The sequence below is a fragment of the Papaver somniferum genome, chromosome 5 (genome assembly GCF_003573695.1).
Source record: "Papaver somniferum cultivar HN1 chromosome 5, ASM357369v1, whole genome shotgun sequence".
NCBI classification, from domain to species: domain Eukaryota; kingdom Viridiplantae; phylum Streptophyta; class Magnoliopsida; order Ranunculales; family Papaveraceae; genus Papaver; species Papaver somniferum.
This window is the reverse complement of record NC_039362.1, coordinates 134,402,323-134,418,552: the sequence shown is the minus strand read 5'-3', so window position 1 is coordinate 134,418,552 and position 16,230 is coordinate 134,402,323. Positions and strand designations below refer to the sequence as shown.

Genomic DNA, 16,230 nt, shown 5'->3' with positions numbered 1-16,230 from the left:
CTTTCTTCCATATATGCCGCAGAGATGACATTCTGACAATCTCCTTCCAGTTCGAAATTTCTAATCCCTTTATTTTGAGCATATTGAATAGCTTTTAGAACTGTCAATGCCTCTGCATCCAACTCCATTACCATATTACGTCTTAACTGCAAAAGAAAAATATCTTGATATATAGGGACATAGAGGCCTGAATATGTATGAATTAAGGAAGAAATAAATGTACGAGTGCAAAAATAAAAATAAAAAAACATCAGTTTCTCGGAGGTTTAACAACTTGAATTTCATCTTAAACCGCAAAAAAAAGATTGAACCATATTCCCGAGTATTTGACTTAGAATTTCAATAGTGGTGCCGATGAATATGCAAGCAATAAACAAATGTGTTTCACGTGGGGTGAAGTAGTTGTGTGTGAAAATGGAACCACAAAATTTCCTCAGAATCAAAGCCTTCCTAGAAACCTCTCTCCCATATGATCCCTTCGTCAACTTCCCTATATAAGCCCTCCATTCCCTCTATCTCCATTCACAACTTGCAGTTTCATTTCCCAAGAGAAAGAAAAGAAAAACAAGTGCCAGTGGCAGCAGTGCTTGTTTTCATTCTTTCTCTCTACCTTTTTATCTTCAACATCCAAGAAAACCAATTCCCACCGTCTCAACCAGATCAAAACCACCTCTCTTTCTTCTTCATTTTATCTAAAAATGGGTAGTCTTAACACAGAAGATGTTCTTGAACACAGTTCAGCTTTCGGTGCAACAAACCCATTAGACCCAGAAGAATTCAGAAGACAAGGTCATATGATAATCGACTTCTTAGCTGATTATTACAGAGATGTCGAGAAATATCCAGTTCGAAGTCAAGTAGAACCCGGTTATCTACGTAAAAGATTACCAGAAACAGCTCCATACAATCCAGAATCTATCGAAACGATTCTTCAAGATGTGACGAGTGAGATTATTCCAGGGTTAACACATTGGCAAAGTCCTAATTACTATGCTTATTTCCCTTCCAGTGGTTCCGTTGCTGGATTCCTCGGTGAAATGCTTAGTACTGGTTTTAATGTCGTTGGTTTTAACTGGATGTCTTCACCTGCTGCTACAGAACTCGAGAGTATTGTTATGGATTGGTTCGGCAAAATGCTTAACCTTCCAAAATCATACTTGTTCTCTGGTACCGGTGGTGGAGTTTTACAGGGAACTACTTGTGAAGCTATCTTATGTACATTAACAGCTGCAAGAGACAGAAAGTTGAACAAAATCGGTCGTGAACATATCGGAAGATTAGTTGTTTATGGATCTGATCAGACTCACTGTGCACTACAGAAAGCTGCTCAGATTGCAGGAATCAACCCCAAGAACTTCCGTGCTGTTAAGACGTTTAAAGCTAATTCATTCGGATTAGCAGCTTCAACTCTAAGAGAAGTTATTCTTGAAGATATTGAAGCCGGGTTGATCCCTCTGTTTGTATGTCCAACGGTCGGAACTACATCATCGACTGCAGTGGATCCAATCGGTCCTATCTGTGAAGTGGCGAAAGAATACGAAATGTGGGTTCACATCGACGCAGCTTACGCTGGAAGTGCATGTATCTGTCCCGAGTTTAGACACTTTATCGACGGAGTGGAGGAAGCTGATTCATTCAGTCTCAATGCGCATAAATGGTTTTTCACAACTTTGGATTGTTGTTGTCTTTGGGTTAAAGATCCAAGTTCCCTGGTTAAAGCTCTTTCCACAAATCCTGAGTACTTGAGAAACAAAGCTACAGAGTCAAGACAGGTCGTTGACTACAAAGACTGGCAGATCGCACTCAGTCGCCGATTCCGATCCATGAAGCTTTGGATGGTTTTACGTAGCTATGGTGTGACTAATCTGAGAAATTTCTTGAGGAGTCACGTTAGAATGGCAAAGACATTTGAGGGTCTCGTTGGTGCGGATAGGAGATTCGAAATTACTGTGCCTAGGACGTTCGCTATGGTCTGCTTCCGCCTTTTACCCCCAACAACCGTAAAGGTATGCGGTGAAAATGGAGTACACCAGAATGGAAACGGGGTCATTGCAGTACTACGCAATGAAAATGAAGAATTAGTCCTTGCTAATAAGCTGAATCAAGTGTATTTAGAGACGGTCAATGCAACAGGTAGTGTTTATATGACACATGCGGTCGTCGGAGGTGTCTACATGATTCGGTTCGCAGTCGGTTCGACCTTGACAGAGGAACGCCATGTTATTCATGCTTGGGAGGTTTTGCAAGAGCATGCAGATCTGATTCTTAGTAAGTTCGATGAAGCAAATTTTTCAAGTTAAGTAAATATTTCGCGTATCTTGTGGTTGACACTTCAGACCAGAGAAGCTGCATTTGATGGTGAACGGTGGCAATTGAAAATCTAATAAAATCGTTCGCTAGCATCTATAAAGTTGGAACAAAGAATAAAAAAAGAATGAAAGAAAAGAAAATGGAAGATAGTTGTTGAGAGGGGGAAGTAATTTTGGTTTGGTTCTTTACTTAAGAAATATTTCTTAGGTTTAAATTTATTATTTATTCAAGTTCAATTTTTATTTTATTTTTTCAATGAATTAATGTATCAATTTTCGTCATTATTTTTGTAATGTAGATTTGTACCAAAGTTGTTCATCAGTAAATGAGATACTATCAATTATGTTTATGATTGCGGTGTCTAATATCATTGTATTCTTTTGATGATAGTAGTTAATATATGTTAGTCACTGATATTAACATATCATCACCTGATGACTTACATGCACGTAAGGTTACGGTGTCTCTTTCATTACTTCTGGTTTTACGGTCTCACCGTAAAATGGGATTTATATTTTCTTTTGATTATTATATTTTCTTTTATGCGTCTAAAGATCTTTGGAGAATTATTTTCTGCATTTTCTTTTATGCTCTAAAGATCCTTTGGAGAAAATGGGATTTCTTAGAAAAATTGAATACTCATTACTCACCATCTCAACAACTGCATGCGGGAGTAGACCAAAATAACAACTTTGAAATATTAGTTCACCAACTTCATTCTACAACTCGGTCCAAGTCTCCAAAAGACAATAACCAAGTCTATGACCAATTCATCATTCTTTTGAGTTGCCCTTTCTTTCTATTATTTTCTTCTTCTTAGTTGGTGAGATTCAACACGTACAAATTTCAGAGCTACCACTAAGAAAAAAATAAATAATGGTGTTCATATTTTCTCTGTAAAGATACACTTTCGTGGCGCCTCCTAGCCTCAGGTGTGGTAGGTGAATATCCCACTATCATTTTTTTAATGATTTTCAAAGGACGTATGCAATCTAATGAAAATCGGACCATGTTTTGATGGAATACAAATATTATTCAAAAAGCTTACTAACCCACTATGACAGACCACATCAGTCTAGCAACATGGGGAAATCTTTTTTAATACAAAGATTTCCCTAATACCAAAATAATCTACTTTAGCGCTACTAATCATTTACCAACTTCATGGATTTATTTATTTGTAGAGTATGGAGCCATCAATTCTGGGTAGTAGTTTATGCGAATTCATATATTATCAGTTTTTGTTGATCCGGTCCACGAATATTGGTTGTTATTATTTTTTGGAAAATGTACAAAATAATTCTAGTATTAGGATCCGATTCACAAAAACATCCTACTATTACAAACTATTAACAAAATGATCATACTTCCGTTAAAAAGAGAGCTAAGCGGTGACTCACAGTTAAATATGTTAATGAAATTACTTATGTGTCCTTCATATCGTTATAGGTGGTGCTATTTATAGGTGGTGGTGGTGCCTCTTACATATCGATACATCTCATTCAGGATCGTAAAACCGCATTCATGTTCGTTAGACCGCATCCAGGGTCGCTACACCGCATTCACCAAAGGGTTCACCGCTTCCCCTTCGGGGTTTAGCATAGATTCTTAAGCTTCCACCACCACTTCAACCAATTAGTTAATTAGGAAGGGTATTTTGACGGAGGATATTTTCGGAAATGATAAGACCGTTATATTCAAAAGTGTTAAATCGGATGGAAAAGGACCATTTTGTAAATGAATTACAAAAGTATGATCATTTTGTGACTGAATTAAAAAAAATATGACCATTTTGTAATTGGCCTTTTTTTTTTATAAGCAAAGGGTCCAAGATAAGAGTTTTCCTCAACAGTTGACAATCGCTGAACTGGACGAAAACGAAGTTAAGAGGAGTCCAAAATATAGAAGAGTAATTTACTTTTTACCAGCTAGCAAGAAAATATGCAACAAAATTACTCGTCCAGGGATCAATACTAAACTTGCGCGCAATAAGACAAGACCTAAAAAATCTAAAAAAAAGATTTTTACATAAAGCATCAGTATGACAATCAATCTCTTTCAAAATACCGATCTCTAGATAATCTATTTTAAGCTCCTTAGCGTCACTTTCGATAATAACATGAGTAATATCGTTATGATTTCTGTCTAATTTAGCCCACAACTGTTGTTGTTTTCTTTTGCAAATTATTGAAACTCAAACTATAAATTATCATTCACTAATCTGAACAACAATACAAAATTTCAAAACAATGAATACTTTTGTGTAAAGTAAGAATTTAATACTCTTATTTTGACTCGTTAGGTAGATAATTAAAAGAGTTTCTCAAATATATAAATTTTACAAAGAAATCGATTTATATTTTGAAAGATATTAAGTTTTTAAATTTTCGGGTCTATTTATAAGACAATGATATTTATGTAAATATATACATATTTGTTTGTTATACATTTTTATCCTCGAATCTGTATACTGTTCTAATTGATATTAAATTTCTAGAAGTTAAAAATGAAAAACAAAGAAAAGAAAAGTGGGGGTCATGTCTGAAAACTCTCAGAGTTGTTTTTCAGATGAAAAATACGAAGAAGTTAAAGTCAGCGTAGTTACGTAGAACCTTATATAACATGTTAACATATAAATATACTTGTACGTCTAAAATTAGTACATACATAAGTAGGGCAGGCCCTGAGTTTTCGGTGGCCAAATGCATAGAGAAAAAATGTAGACTTTTATTTAAAACATACGCAGAGGAAATCAGAACTAGAACCATTCTCATCGCTTTGTCAATTGTGATACCAACAATTAAGATTGCTATCATCCATGACGAGTATCACTAATAAGAATTCGATTTTTATGTTGATTTTTCTTAAAGCATAATTTCTGCGTTGAAGTCCATATTGCCTATGTTTTTATAATTTAGGTTCTTTAAAATTCGTTATTTTTCATTAGATATGTATTTTATTAGTCTATAGTTAAAATTCCCTACACAAGATGGGTTTTGATGGTCTCTTGCAGAGTGTGGCCTGGTGCCCTGCATTGTCTGTTAGGCCTCGGGGTCGTCCTTGTAGACGTCATTTCCTGTTGAACTTTTCTATTTTAATTTAAAGATATTTCAAATGTTCAGATAGCAGAGTTAATTATGGGAAAAAAACATAATTAAGAACGATAGACTCATGGGAAAGGACATGGCAAATGCTACAACAACAAGAAAGGAAACTTGAAGCAGTTGATCATTGGTGCTAAGTATACTGTGGACGATTGGGCTTTCAGTTATGATATTTGTCAGGATTTTTTTTTAATCAATTTTAATTTGTAACAAAAATGTTGTAATTAGTACTTCCTAATTCAGATATTTTTCTTTTGATTTTTGTCATTACTTTAGGGACTCTCTTTTAACTAAAATACGTTTTGCTTCTCAATTTTTTACCTTTTCTTTTAGGTTCATTCCTTTAATTTCATTAGTTTTGGTTCCCCTCAACAAATTTTATCTAGCGTCAACCCCTTTATGTTGAGTTACTACCATAATGGTTGGATTTTTTTTCTCTTCTAAATTATTAAAAGTCATAAAAAAGGATAACGGTTTCCCTCTGCAGTTGGCAACAACCAGGTAGGAGGCTTAAATCAATGCATAGAAGTGTTAGGTTTTCCATTGAGCAGCTTGACTAGTTTGAAACCTACCACTAGAAGATAAAATCTGTTTATTTTGAAGCAAACTCAAAAACTCCTTAACCAGCTATTTTAGTTAATGGCTAATTTACTTATAATTATTTGATATTAATTCAGGTGATTAATAGTTGTTTAATCTCGTTAACACAGAAATCAACTAATGTTAATTGATCACCAAAACATGATTATTATTATTTTTTTTATTATTTTTTTTAAGAACATCAACCAAGAATTTGTGGATGTTCATTTCCACGTAATAGGACAATTCTGAGTTAATGTTCCTCATTCACGAAGAACACTAAAAATCTGTAGACATTTATTTACATACGAGACAAATTGCAACAATCGACGAATGTATATGTTTTTATAAACCGATTATAATAATTGTCTATATAAAGACTGATTGCAACAATTGACCGATGTGGATGTTTCTAAAAATTGATTGCAACAATTAGCATATATAGAGATTTATATCCACGGATTGTAGCCTATAAAACATGGTGCAAAATTGAGTATTTTCTTTAACCAGAATCAATTTATATGAATGTCCACACCGATCAATTTTGGATTGATGTTCTTCAATAACATACAAAACAATCAGCCAATGTGTACGTGCATATTAGCCAATTGTGCAAAATCGGCTAATGTTGGATATTTATGTCAGCCGATTCTGGATAATCCAGAAAACCTAAATTTCTGAAAAATTTCACTTTTAGACGTATGAATGGATCAAAAACCTATTTAAGAAGAATCGGTTGGTGGGTGAAAAAAGTAGTTGAGAAACACCGAAAAGATTACGATTAACTAAACAAGAAGCCAAGTAGGAGATGCATCATACTCTATAGTTAGCCTTTTAAATTTTAAGCTAGAGTTGCGTTAAGTAATATGTGGTAGGCGTAGCTAGGTGCCTGTGAAACACCTGCCCCGAGGCAGACAACTCATTTTTAACTGTGAATCACATTCTCATAATAACTCTCGATCTGTTTCCTACTTTGCTGGACAACAGTTTTTGTCCGATTGCGATTTTTTTTTTTTGTTCTTTTGATTTTGCGTTGTTGAAAAAATACATCAATCAGTTGAGGATACGTGTTTCATGACAAACTGCATACAGGCTAAACACTCTAACACGAGATACACGAGGGCGTCAGAAAACAAAATAGAGAGATTAGTGGGTATGGGACCGTCTGTCCAGATTTCTTTTTTGGTCTTTTTCTTTTTATGGAACAGATTTCTTCTATCTGATCCCATTATCTCTGGGCTACACTCCCCCAAACATGAGGGCGATATTGAAGAGTCTTTTTCTTACAGCCCGACACTCAGAGCCTTTACTATGATGCATTGCAACAGCCTGACACCCAGAGCCTTTACTATGATCAATTGCAAGATGGTAGATGGAGACCTAAAGATAACAAGCATTGACAATCAGAACCTGCCTTAAAAATATGAATCATAAAATAAACACTGCTCTTTCACTGCGTCGTAAAATTTGTCACTCAACAATAGCTCTTACTCTTATTGATGGTGCAGGGTACCGTCGAGAAGCAAAGGGAGGATATTTTGGATGGTCCCCTAGAAAGCAGCGTGAACTAGATGATGTCGAAACGATTTTCTAATGGGCAACAGAGCTGAGTGGCTACAATGTGGAGTTAGAAGTGATTCAGAACTACTCTTCCGTTGATAATTAGAATGTGGCAAAAGAAGAATGATTTACCCATAGCACATTTTCTGGATATCAATCACCAAGACTCTTTAATTTTAAAGCAGATACAACAACTTAACAAATTATTTGCTGTTAACATATCAGTGCACTGCAACAAAGTCATTTTAAGCAACACTTAGGTGGGGGAAGGCATGTGTGCTATCATTACTTATCTCACACCTCACCCCAAGCCTAGATTATCAGTTAGGCATACAAAATTAGACACCTGCAATTCCACAGTTGCCAAAGAACTTTTCAGTAAGTAACTTGTTCAACTTTTGTTTTGTTAAGGTAAGAACAGTTCATCAAAAACTGATGTGAAAATTGATCAAGCAAAAACAATTCTGATAAAACAACTGACAATCCCCAATACTCCCTCCGTCCCTAATTAGATGACCTATACCATAAATAAGTGGAGTGATAGATTAGTATTATTATAAGAAATAATTTGATAGCCATATTTATATTCATTAGATAGGTGTTTTAAAATGCTTTCCGATGATACAAAGTTTAGAAAAATCCGTTGTATAGTTTGAGAGATAAATCATTTCTAAATTGACTAGTAAATTTTAACTAGGTCATCTAATTATGGACGGAGGTAGGTGCACGAAGGAGAGTATTGAGAAGGGTAGTTAGACATTAACTTCAAATTACAGGGAGGAACAACAAGCAAAAAACGTGTTTGTTCTCAAGTTATGTGGCTTTTCATGTTATGGATGATTCATGCATGAAATTTATACCAAAATCACGAAAACAAAAAATCATAAAAGTTACATATAATCATGGGCGGAAATATGTACTGGCATGTTAGTTGAAATCTGGATTAACAAGCGAATTAAAAAGGAAAAAAATTCCCTGTTGTTGATCCAAAAAACTGGGCCACATGAACTTTCAAGAGAAGAAATACTAAAACTCTAAAACTCTTCTTGAATATAGGAATTAGTGGAGTCAACTGATTTAGGAACACTAAAACTCTTAGCAGACCCTAAAAAGTTACCAACTGATATTGTCAAATCTTACAACCAAAGAGTTGATGGAAAATATAGTAGACATACCGAAGCTTGTAAGATTTAAGACCCTACAACTTTAATATGTCAACTACATTTCCCATCAACGTAAATTTGACAATCCTTAAAAAACTACTATAAGTTTGTAGTTTTCAGGTTTTAGTGCTTCTACAACGGTTACACCAGTATTTCCTTAGCATGGAGATATCTGCCTACCTTAAAAGACAAAGCGGGGGATACAATATACATGTTTGAAAGGACTCATTTCTTATCTAGAAAAAAAGTAACCTTCCAGTGAATTTATACAACTTACTCTTAAGTTCTTCAAACAAAATTACTTCCCTCCCCTACACATAAGTTTTTTTTTATGAGCATGTTCTTCACTGTGATGATGTGTCAGGCATGAGTATTGATCCGTACCAGCAATCTTAGCAATCTTCCCTTGTAGATGCATCAGGTGGTCAGGTCTGAAAACAAATTTCACAAAACGAAAAGCATTAAAAGGAAATCAATAAGTATATTCACATCCTAACAGCTAGCACAGAGCTCGGGTTATGATTTATTAACCAAATTTATCATGGAGTGAGAAAAATGCACAATCAAAATAACCAAGTAATCGCTGAGAAATTTGGTCACCCGGTATTACAAGTATCATTTACTGTGTAATCTTAACACCTCATCAGGGTCAAAAACAAATGAGACTGCAGTTGATAACACCTTTTCACTTGGAAAATACTCTTTGAGGTAATAATTCGATATCAATACAAGACAAAGGAGACCAACTTGTCATAACAACATCCAAATAGGAATGATATTCATAACAATAAGAACCTCTTCATCTTAAAAAATAGCATATTGATTAAGTGATTAGCGAACTAGGCCAATAGACAATAACAGTTGTAAAGTGATTAGCAAACTAGGCCAATAAACAATAACAGTTGTAAAGTTGGTTTACATCTTCCAGAATTAACCCGATTCTCACCATGTAAAGCATCACAATGTAACCAAATGGCTAAAGGTTGGTAATCAGTAATAAACTCTAGTTGAACTGTACTAGATACGGCATTATAACTTACTTGCAAACACACGTGTCCCTGCAGTTCATCCCTGCATGGTTCAGTGGCAATCCTGATCGGTCTGCAAAGGAAGTCTAGATTAACAATAAAATTAAAAAGGATAAAAAGAGGTGTACAATCAATTGAATTAAGCAAAAATCCCAAGAAAAATCCACTCTAATTGATAAAAAAAAAAAAACTGGGGTGCAGAAATTTTGGAGAGAAGAAATACATTAAATCACAATGATTTGGACTGGTGTATGCGATTTGTGACAATGATTTAGGAATTAGCGGATTCAATAGGTTCAGGAACAATAAAACCCTTGGAAAACCCTAAAGATTAGGGATTGTCAAACTTTTACAACCAAAGCGTTAATGGCTACTTCCTTAGCATCATACCATAGTACCCTAAAAAGACTAAGCAGGGGATAGAACATACATATGTTGGAAACTATTAAAAAGAAAAAAAGAAAAGTAGACTGCACAAGCTTCTACTTCTCTCGTAAAAGAATAGTTGTTTGCTCCTCAAATGAATAAAGAATGAAGAAGAAAAAACCTTAAAGCTGCTGCTGCTCTCTTTTCTTCCTAAACAAATCTTAACCAGCCTATAAATATATGTAGGTTATAGTAAGGAACCCTAGTATTTTTCGTATTTCATTTTAGTCGATCCCAAACCAAAGAACTATAATTTTGGGCATACCAAAATCTTTCAAGGCATACTGAATGAAGAAAAAAAAAGGGTTGTGAAATAGCAAAATCAGATAACCCCTTAACCCAAATTTTTTTAATGGTAAATCTGCCCTTTAGTATTAGTGTTAATAATCTTGATTAGTGATTAAATATTTTGTTTAATGATTAAAATAATTTTCAGAATTATAAGAGTTATTTAGATGAAAAATTTGAGGAAAAAAAAATCAAAGTTTTGGTTTGGTTAAGAAGGAGAGAAAGAGAAGGAGAAAGTGAGAAAATTCTAATTCTTGATTCAATGGAGGATGAGGAGGGTCATCATTCATCTAAAAAACCTAGAAAAATACATATCAACTACAACAACGATCCAGAAATGGCTGATTTCTTAGATTATGAGAATGATTTTACAACCACTCAAACTCAAGCTCAAACTCAAACACAAACTCAAGATGATGATTTTTATGAGCCAAATCCTGATGATGAAGACATTGATGAGGAATCCAATGCTTCTAATACACAGGTACACTTATATCCTATACTTAATCTCACTTCTATAGCTCTCAATTATCAAAAGTTAGGTTTTTTGAATCATGGTTCGGCGAAACAGGTTGAGGTTCGGCTCACATCTATGAGCCGAATCTACCAATTGATGAACGGTTCGGCTTACTGAATCTGTTTACTGCTTGCGCCGAACCTATAATTTCCAATTCCAACCCTTTTGCTAAACACTAGTTCGGCTTATATGAAAGTTTCATAGTAAGCCGAACAACATCCTGAATAGCCCGGAATAGAATCATTACTAATTCGGCTTATATATCCAAAATCGTATGTGCCGAACATAATTTTTTAATTTCTGGGTTGAAATATTGTTACTGGTTCGGCACATATGGAGAATATCGTATCAGCCGAAACCTCTTATGTTCAAGGTTCGGCACATAATATGATTATCGTCTGAGCCGAACATGAATTTGTTAATTTTTGGGTTAAAATATTGTTCGTGGTTCGGCACATATTGAGGATATCGTATAAGCCGAAACCTGTAAATGTTTATAGTTCGGCACATAATGTGATTATCGAATGCGCCGAACCTTGTTATTATATTCCCTTTCTAGTGTTTAACCTTGTGATATTCTTTGTAGATCGTGCTTGGACCCATGGAAAATCAACCTGATCCAGTAGACATAATTCACGAGGATACCAGGGATCACTTCCAAAATGATTTGGTATGTAAGAACCTTTTGTTTACCTTAATGTTGTCGGAATATTCCAAAGTTTTTCTTACAAATTACTTGTTTTGTAATGAACGTAGATATGGAAAACTAAACCAGAAGTTCTGGATTGGCTTGAGGAACACGCGATGAAGATAAATTGTGTACTAGTTAAAGGACAACAAAGCCGATGGGATCGGTTTGAAATGATTTGTGAGCGTAGTGGAACCGGCGCTAGCAAGGTTAAAAAGGGTATTGTATACGTTGGGAAGACCGGGAGAAAGAATAGGACGAAGACGAAGAAAAGAAATTGCCCTTTCAAGATCGTTTTCAACCTCAAGAATAAGTCCATGAACAAAGAAGATCAATATTGGATAATGAATAAAGATATGGATTGTCGTCATAACCACCCACGTCCCAAAGACCTTCATGGACATGCGAAAGTAGCGCGACTCAAACCCGACGAGATGCTATAAGTGGATAAAATGACACGAGCACGTTTGCCACCTTCTAGGATTCTTAGCAAATTGAAGGCGGACAACAAGAATAACAAGTCGACTATGCAAACTATCTATTCATTAAAACATGAAATTGAAGGTGTCCATAACCCAATCCCAGCACCATTAAAAACAAAGTTGAGCACCTAAAAGCAAAGGTGTTTGCAACACCATAAAAGTGTACTTAAAACTTAAGAAAAACATTAAAAGGAAGTTGGAAACATAAAAGGGCATTTAACCACGACCCATCTTCTTAGTGGTAGGCCTTTGTTCGGGTTCCTCGGGTCCTTGTCCTTTGTTGATGATTGCATCCCACTTGTTGATGAGGTATTTTTGTTCTTCCACGGTCATTGGTGTTTTACAACCAAGTTTGGCCTTCATTTTTTCAACATCTCCCTACCCGCGGCATTGGTCCTGACACAAGTATGAAAGTTATAAGACTAATTCGGCGCAAGTATGAATCATGTCTTGAAATTTTTATTAGCTTACACAGAGAGTGGATCGGCTCATACCACAAAACAATTATAAGCCGATCCTATATATTCGGCTCACAACCGATACCGTCGAATAAGCCGAATCTATGATTATGAACTCAAACATGTATTTGGCGCAACATGATATCATATAAATAAGCCGATCCTATACACTTATAAAATTTATGAAATTTTAACAATGATATTCGGCGCAACCCTAATACTATTGAATAAGCCGAATCTAGACTTATGAATTGAAACATTTATTCGGTGCAAAACTAATACAACCATACAAGCCGATCCTAAGCACATGCAAAAATTCTGAAATTCAAACAACATTTATTCGGCACAAAACTAATACAACCATACAAGCCGATCCTAAGCACATGCAAAAATTCTGAAATTCAAACAACATTTATTCGGCACAAAACTAATACTACCATACAAGTCGATCCTACGCACATGAAAAATTTCTGAAATTCACAAAACATATTCGGCACAAAACTAACACCATCGAATAAGCCGATTCTAAATATAAGTCTCCGTGTCACTAAGTTCGGCTCAAAACGGATTTCAGATCTACGCCGAGCCGTTCATATGCACTTTCAGGGTTCAGTTCCAAGAACAGCTCGGCGCACATCTAACATTTGTTTTACGCCGAACCATACCTTGTAACCGCCGCAGAACACATGATTTTGACGAATTAAATCGACCAAAACAATCAAAAACATCAAATATGAGATGGGTTTGTAGAACTAACCTTCTTATTGTCATTTTCGGAGTTGGTTCTTCTTCAATATCTTCTTCCGGTTGATTTATTGGTTGATTTTGAGTTTGTTCTTCACTCTCTAAATCTTCTTCTTCATCAATAGGTTGTTCAATCGATCGATTTGAACGAGATACTGCCTTACGACGACCCATTATATAGATGAGTTTAATCGTCGATTAAAGTTTCACGAATCGACAATTAAATTTACGCGATGAAAAAAAAGAAAGGGAAGGGTGAATGAGTTCGGCTGTGGAGAGGAAGAAGAAGAAGGTGAATGAAACTGTTTTTAGGTGTAGTTGATTATAGGTTTTGTATTAGGGTTAGGGATAGATTAGTAGCAATTTAAAGGATTTAAGGGCATATAGGTAATTGAACCACCCCATAGGGTACCTCTTATAAGGTCACCCAAGTTAGGACTAGTGCTTTGTATGCCTAAAAAGATTTTGGTATGCCCAAAATCACGGTTCAAACCAAAGTCCAAAAACTGTTATGACGTATTTTTACTGGGCCCATTACCTTTTGAAGCCCGCTTACTCAAATCAAATAACAAACTAAATTTTTCTTACCAAACACCCATACATCGTTCATTCATCAATATGATTTGATTAGGAAATCTGATTTTATGTTTGCATTTCCCTATTCAAAATTGAGTCGATCATTCCAAAACAAGTCGACCCCAACTGGACTACTAGTTCTTTATAACCAGTACATATAAAATCTAATTTAAACATAATTTTTATATATGCAATTGCGCATTCAAAATTATAGAGTAACTAAATTTAGTTTTGCCTAATTTTGGATTTTGGGCTTGTTCGAACATTCCCTACCTTTTCTGGAAGCATCTTTTCGATATAAAATCAAAAAGAAAAAGAAAAAACCAAGTAAAGGCGGTGATAGGTGGGAGTGATAGCATGGAAGAAGGTGTCTCAGAGACTTTTTTTTTTCTTTAAACTAGGCATAGGCCCATGAACCCCATAATAAAGTGTCCTACCCCTGGCAGCGTGACCACCGGCTTACTCCCCACTGAGCAAACTCGGTCCCATGAACCCCATAATAAAGTTAGTATAAATACACGAGTACTCAAATATTTGAGCGGAGACTCGAACTCCTGACCTCCTCCTTGAGAGTCAGGCTCCTGGCCAACTGGGCTAACCCCAGATGGTTAAAAAGGCAATCAACACGAGGACTTCCCAAAAGGTCACCCATCTTAGTCTGAGAGACTAATTTGTAAATTAGTGTTTTTGTTAAAAAATTTAGTGGGTTTGTCTTATTGTTGGGTGCAATGACAAAGTCAAGAAGTATATATGTGAAAAAATATATGGGCGGGGGTGGGAATTAATGTGGGTGGAAAACATGAAAAGTGTGGGTGGCAAATAAGTGATACCTTTCCAAACTCATCTACAATTTCCTCTTTATCAGTAATGATGTTACCAGTTACATCTTCTAATTTACTTATCAAATTTCGCAGTTACATCTTCTAATTTACTTATCAAATTTCTTGCTTGTCTAATTTTTAAACTTGTATGAAAGAATAATGGATTGGCTGCTTATTTCTGACCCAGTTTTAATTCTTGACTTTCACTTTAAAATAGTATTCAATTGAACCTTTCTAGAATTATAAACATTTCCAGCTTCAACTAATGTGTCCAAAGCTCAACATCAAAAGGACTGTTATCTGAGTTTGTCATAGCTTCTTGAACTTCGTTTCCAGTTTATTTTATCTTAATATGAACATTACCCAACACACTCCAATTCCAGTCTCTTAGAACTTTTTTCAAATTTTTCTGGATCACCATTTATTTCTTCAGACCAACATGTGTGAACAACTTCCATAAATCGTGGATGATATAGCCACTTTTTTTGAAATATTTGAGGAACAGAGTCAACTTCGTATAGGTTAGCTTGAAAGTATTAGGATATGAGACATCACAAGTATCGCGAAGAATTGAAGAAGTAAGAAGCTACAACGACAACATCATCCTTCCACTTGAGGTTAGTGATATTTGACTTGAATTGTTTCATTCCCTAACGTATCTTTCAAGTCGCGCATATTGAAAACGAAACTGCGAAGCATGAACACTCTAGATAGACATAGTATTAAGGAATACAATATGAATTTTATTGCTTAACCATTAAACTTTGTAGATAAGACATTGACATAATCGTTTAAATGCTATCGTGATTATGTATGGGTATGAGGTGAGGATTTCATCCTAGGAAACAATGTTTTACATGTGTTTTAAGGAAGTAAGTTCATAAACTTGTTTATGAATCGAAAAGGAAATCGCCAGGCGTTATTGGGATTGTTATTCATTGCATATCTTGTGAACATCCAATATGTGTGATTTAGTATAACCGCTCACGACTTGTTTGTGTTCTTGGTAAAACTATTCACAAAGCCCTGACTATGTATTGGTATGACTTTTATTAGTGAAACCGATCTTAAGTAATCACCTGAGATGGTATGATTGAGTTTGTGATTTGTTGAACCGAATCTGGGTAAAGGGGAACTGATCCTATGAAGAGGTGCAACACATCACCAAGGGGAATCGATCCTTTTATGATGTGCATCAAGTTTGTAGCAGAAAGGGGAACCGATCCTATGGACGTGTGCAACACATTTTTAGGCAAATGGGAACCGATCCTACGGATATGTGCAACACATATAAGTTAGATACCATATATATGTGGGGAACCGATCCTAGTACCTAGTCAACCGAATTTTGGAAAGCCAGTGTGACTATGCACAATACTCATATGGAGGTAGAACAAAAACTTGTTTTGGTAGAACCGTTAAACCCATGATTTGTGATTGAGTGTTCTTGATCAATCACATAGTTCTTGAGAGTCAGATGAACCAA

General features: G+C 35.4%; 1 protein-coding gene and 1 long non-coding RNA gene across 4 annotated transcripts; one reads left to right on the top strand and one right to left on the bottom strand.

Moving 5' to 3' along the window:
* The first annotated feature begins 509 nt into the window (after window positions 1-509).
* Window positions 510-2,659, top strand: LOC113282799 (tyrosine/DOPA decarboxylase 3). Its single transcript, XM_026531897.1, has one exon. The coding sequence runs from the start codon at window positions 699-701 to the stop codon at window positions 2,298-2,300; it is 1,602 nt and encodes a 533-aa protein (XP_026387682.1). The 5' UTR covers window positions 510-698; the 3' UTR covers window positions 2,301-2,659.
* A 4,469-nt stretch (window positions 2,660-7,128) lies between these two features.
* On the bottom strand, window positions 7,129-10,384 carry LOC113277836. Of its 3 annotated transcripts, none has more exons than XR_003325159.1 (4): window positions 10,292-10,384; window positions 9,757-9,817; window positions 8,994-9,147; window positions 7,129-7,373 (listed from the first exon to the last, which is right to left on the bottom strand). It is a non-coding gene; the product is annotated as an uncharacterized LOC113277836 (long non-coding RNA). The 3 variants fall into 3 exon arrangements; XR_003325160.1 differs by lacking the exon at window positions 7,129-7,373 and adding an exon at window positions 7,467-7,607; XR_003325158.1 differs by lacking the exon at window positions 7,129-7,373 and having other exon boundaries at window positions 8,509-9,147.
* Between the last annotated feature and the right edge of the window lie 5,846 nt (window positions 10,385-16,230).

Excerpts from the sequence above, each read along its gene's own strand:
- LOC113282799 (XM_026531897.1), top strand. The coding sequence starts at position 699 with ATGGGTAGTCTTAACACAGAAGATGTTCTTGAACACAGTTCAGCTTTC.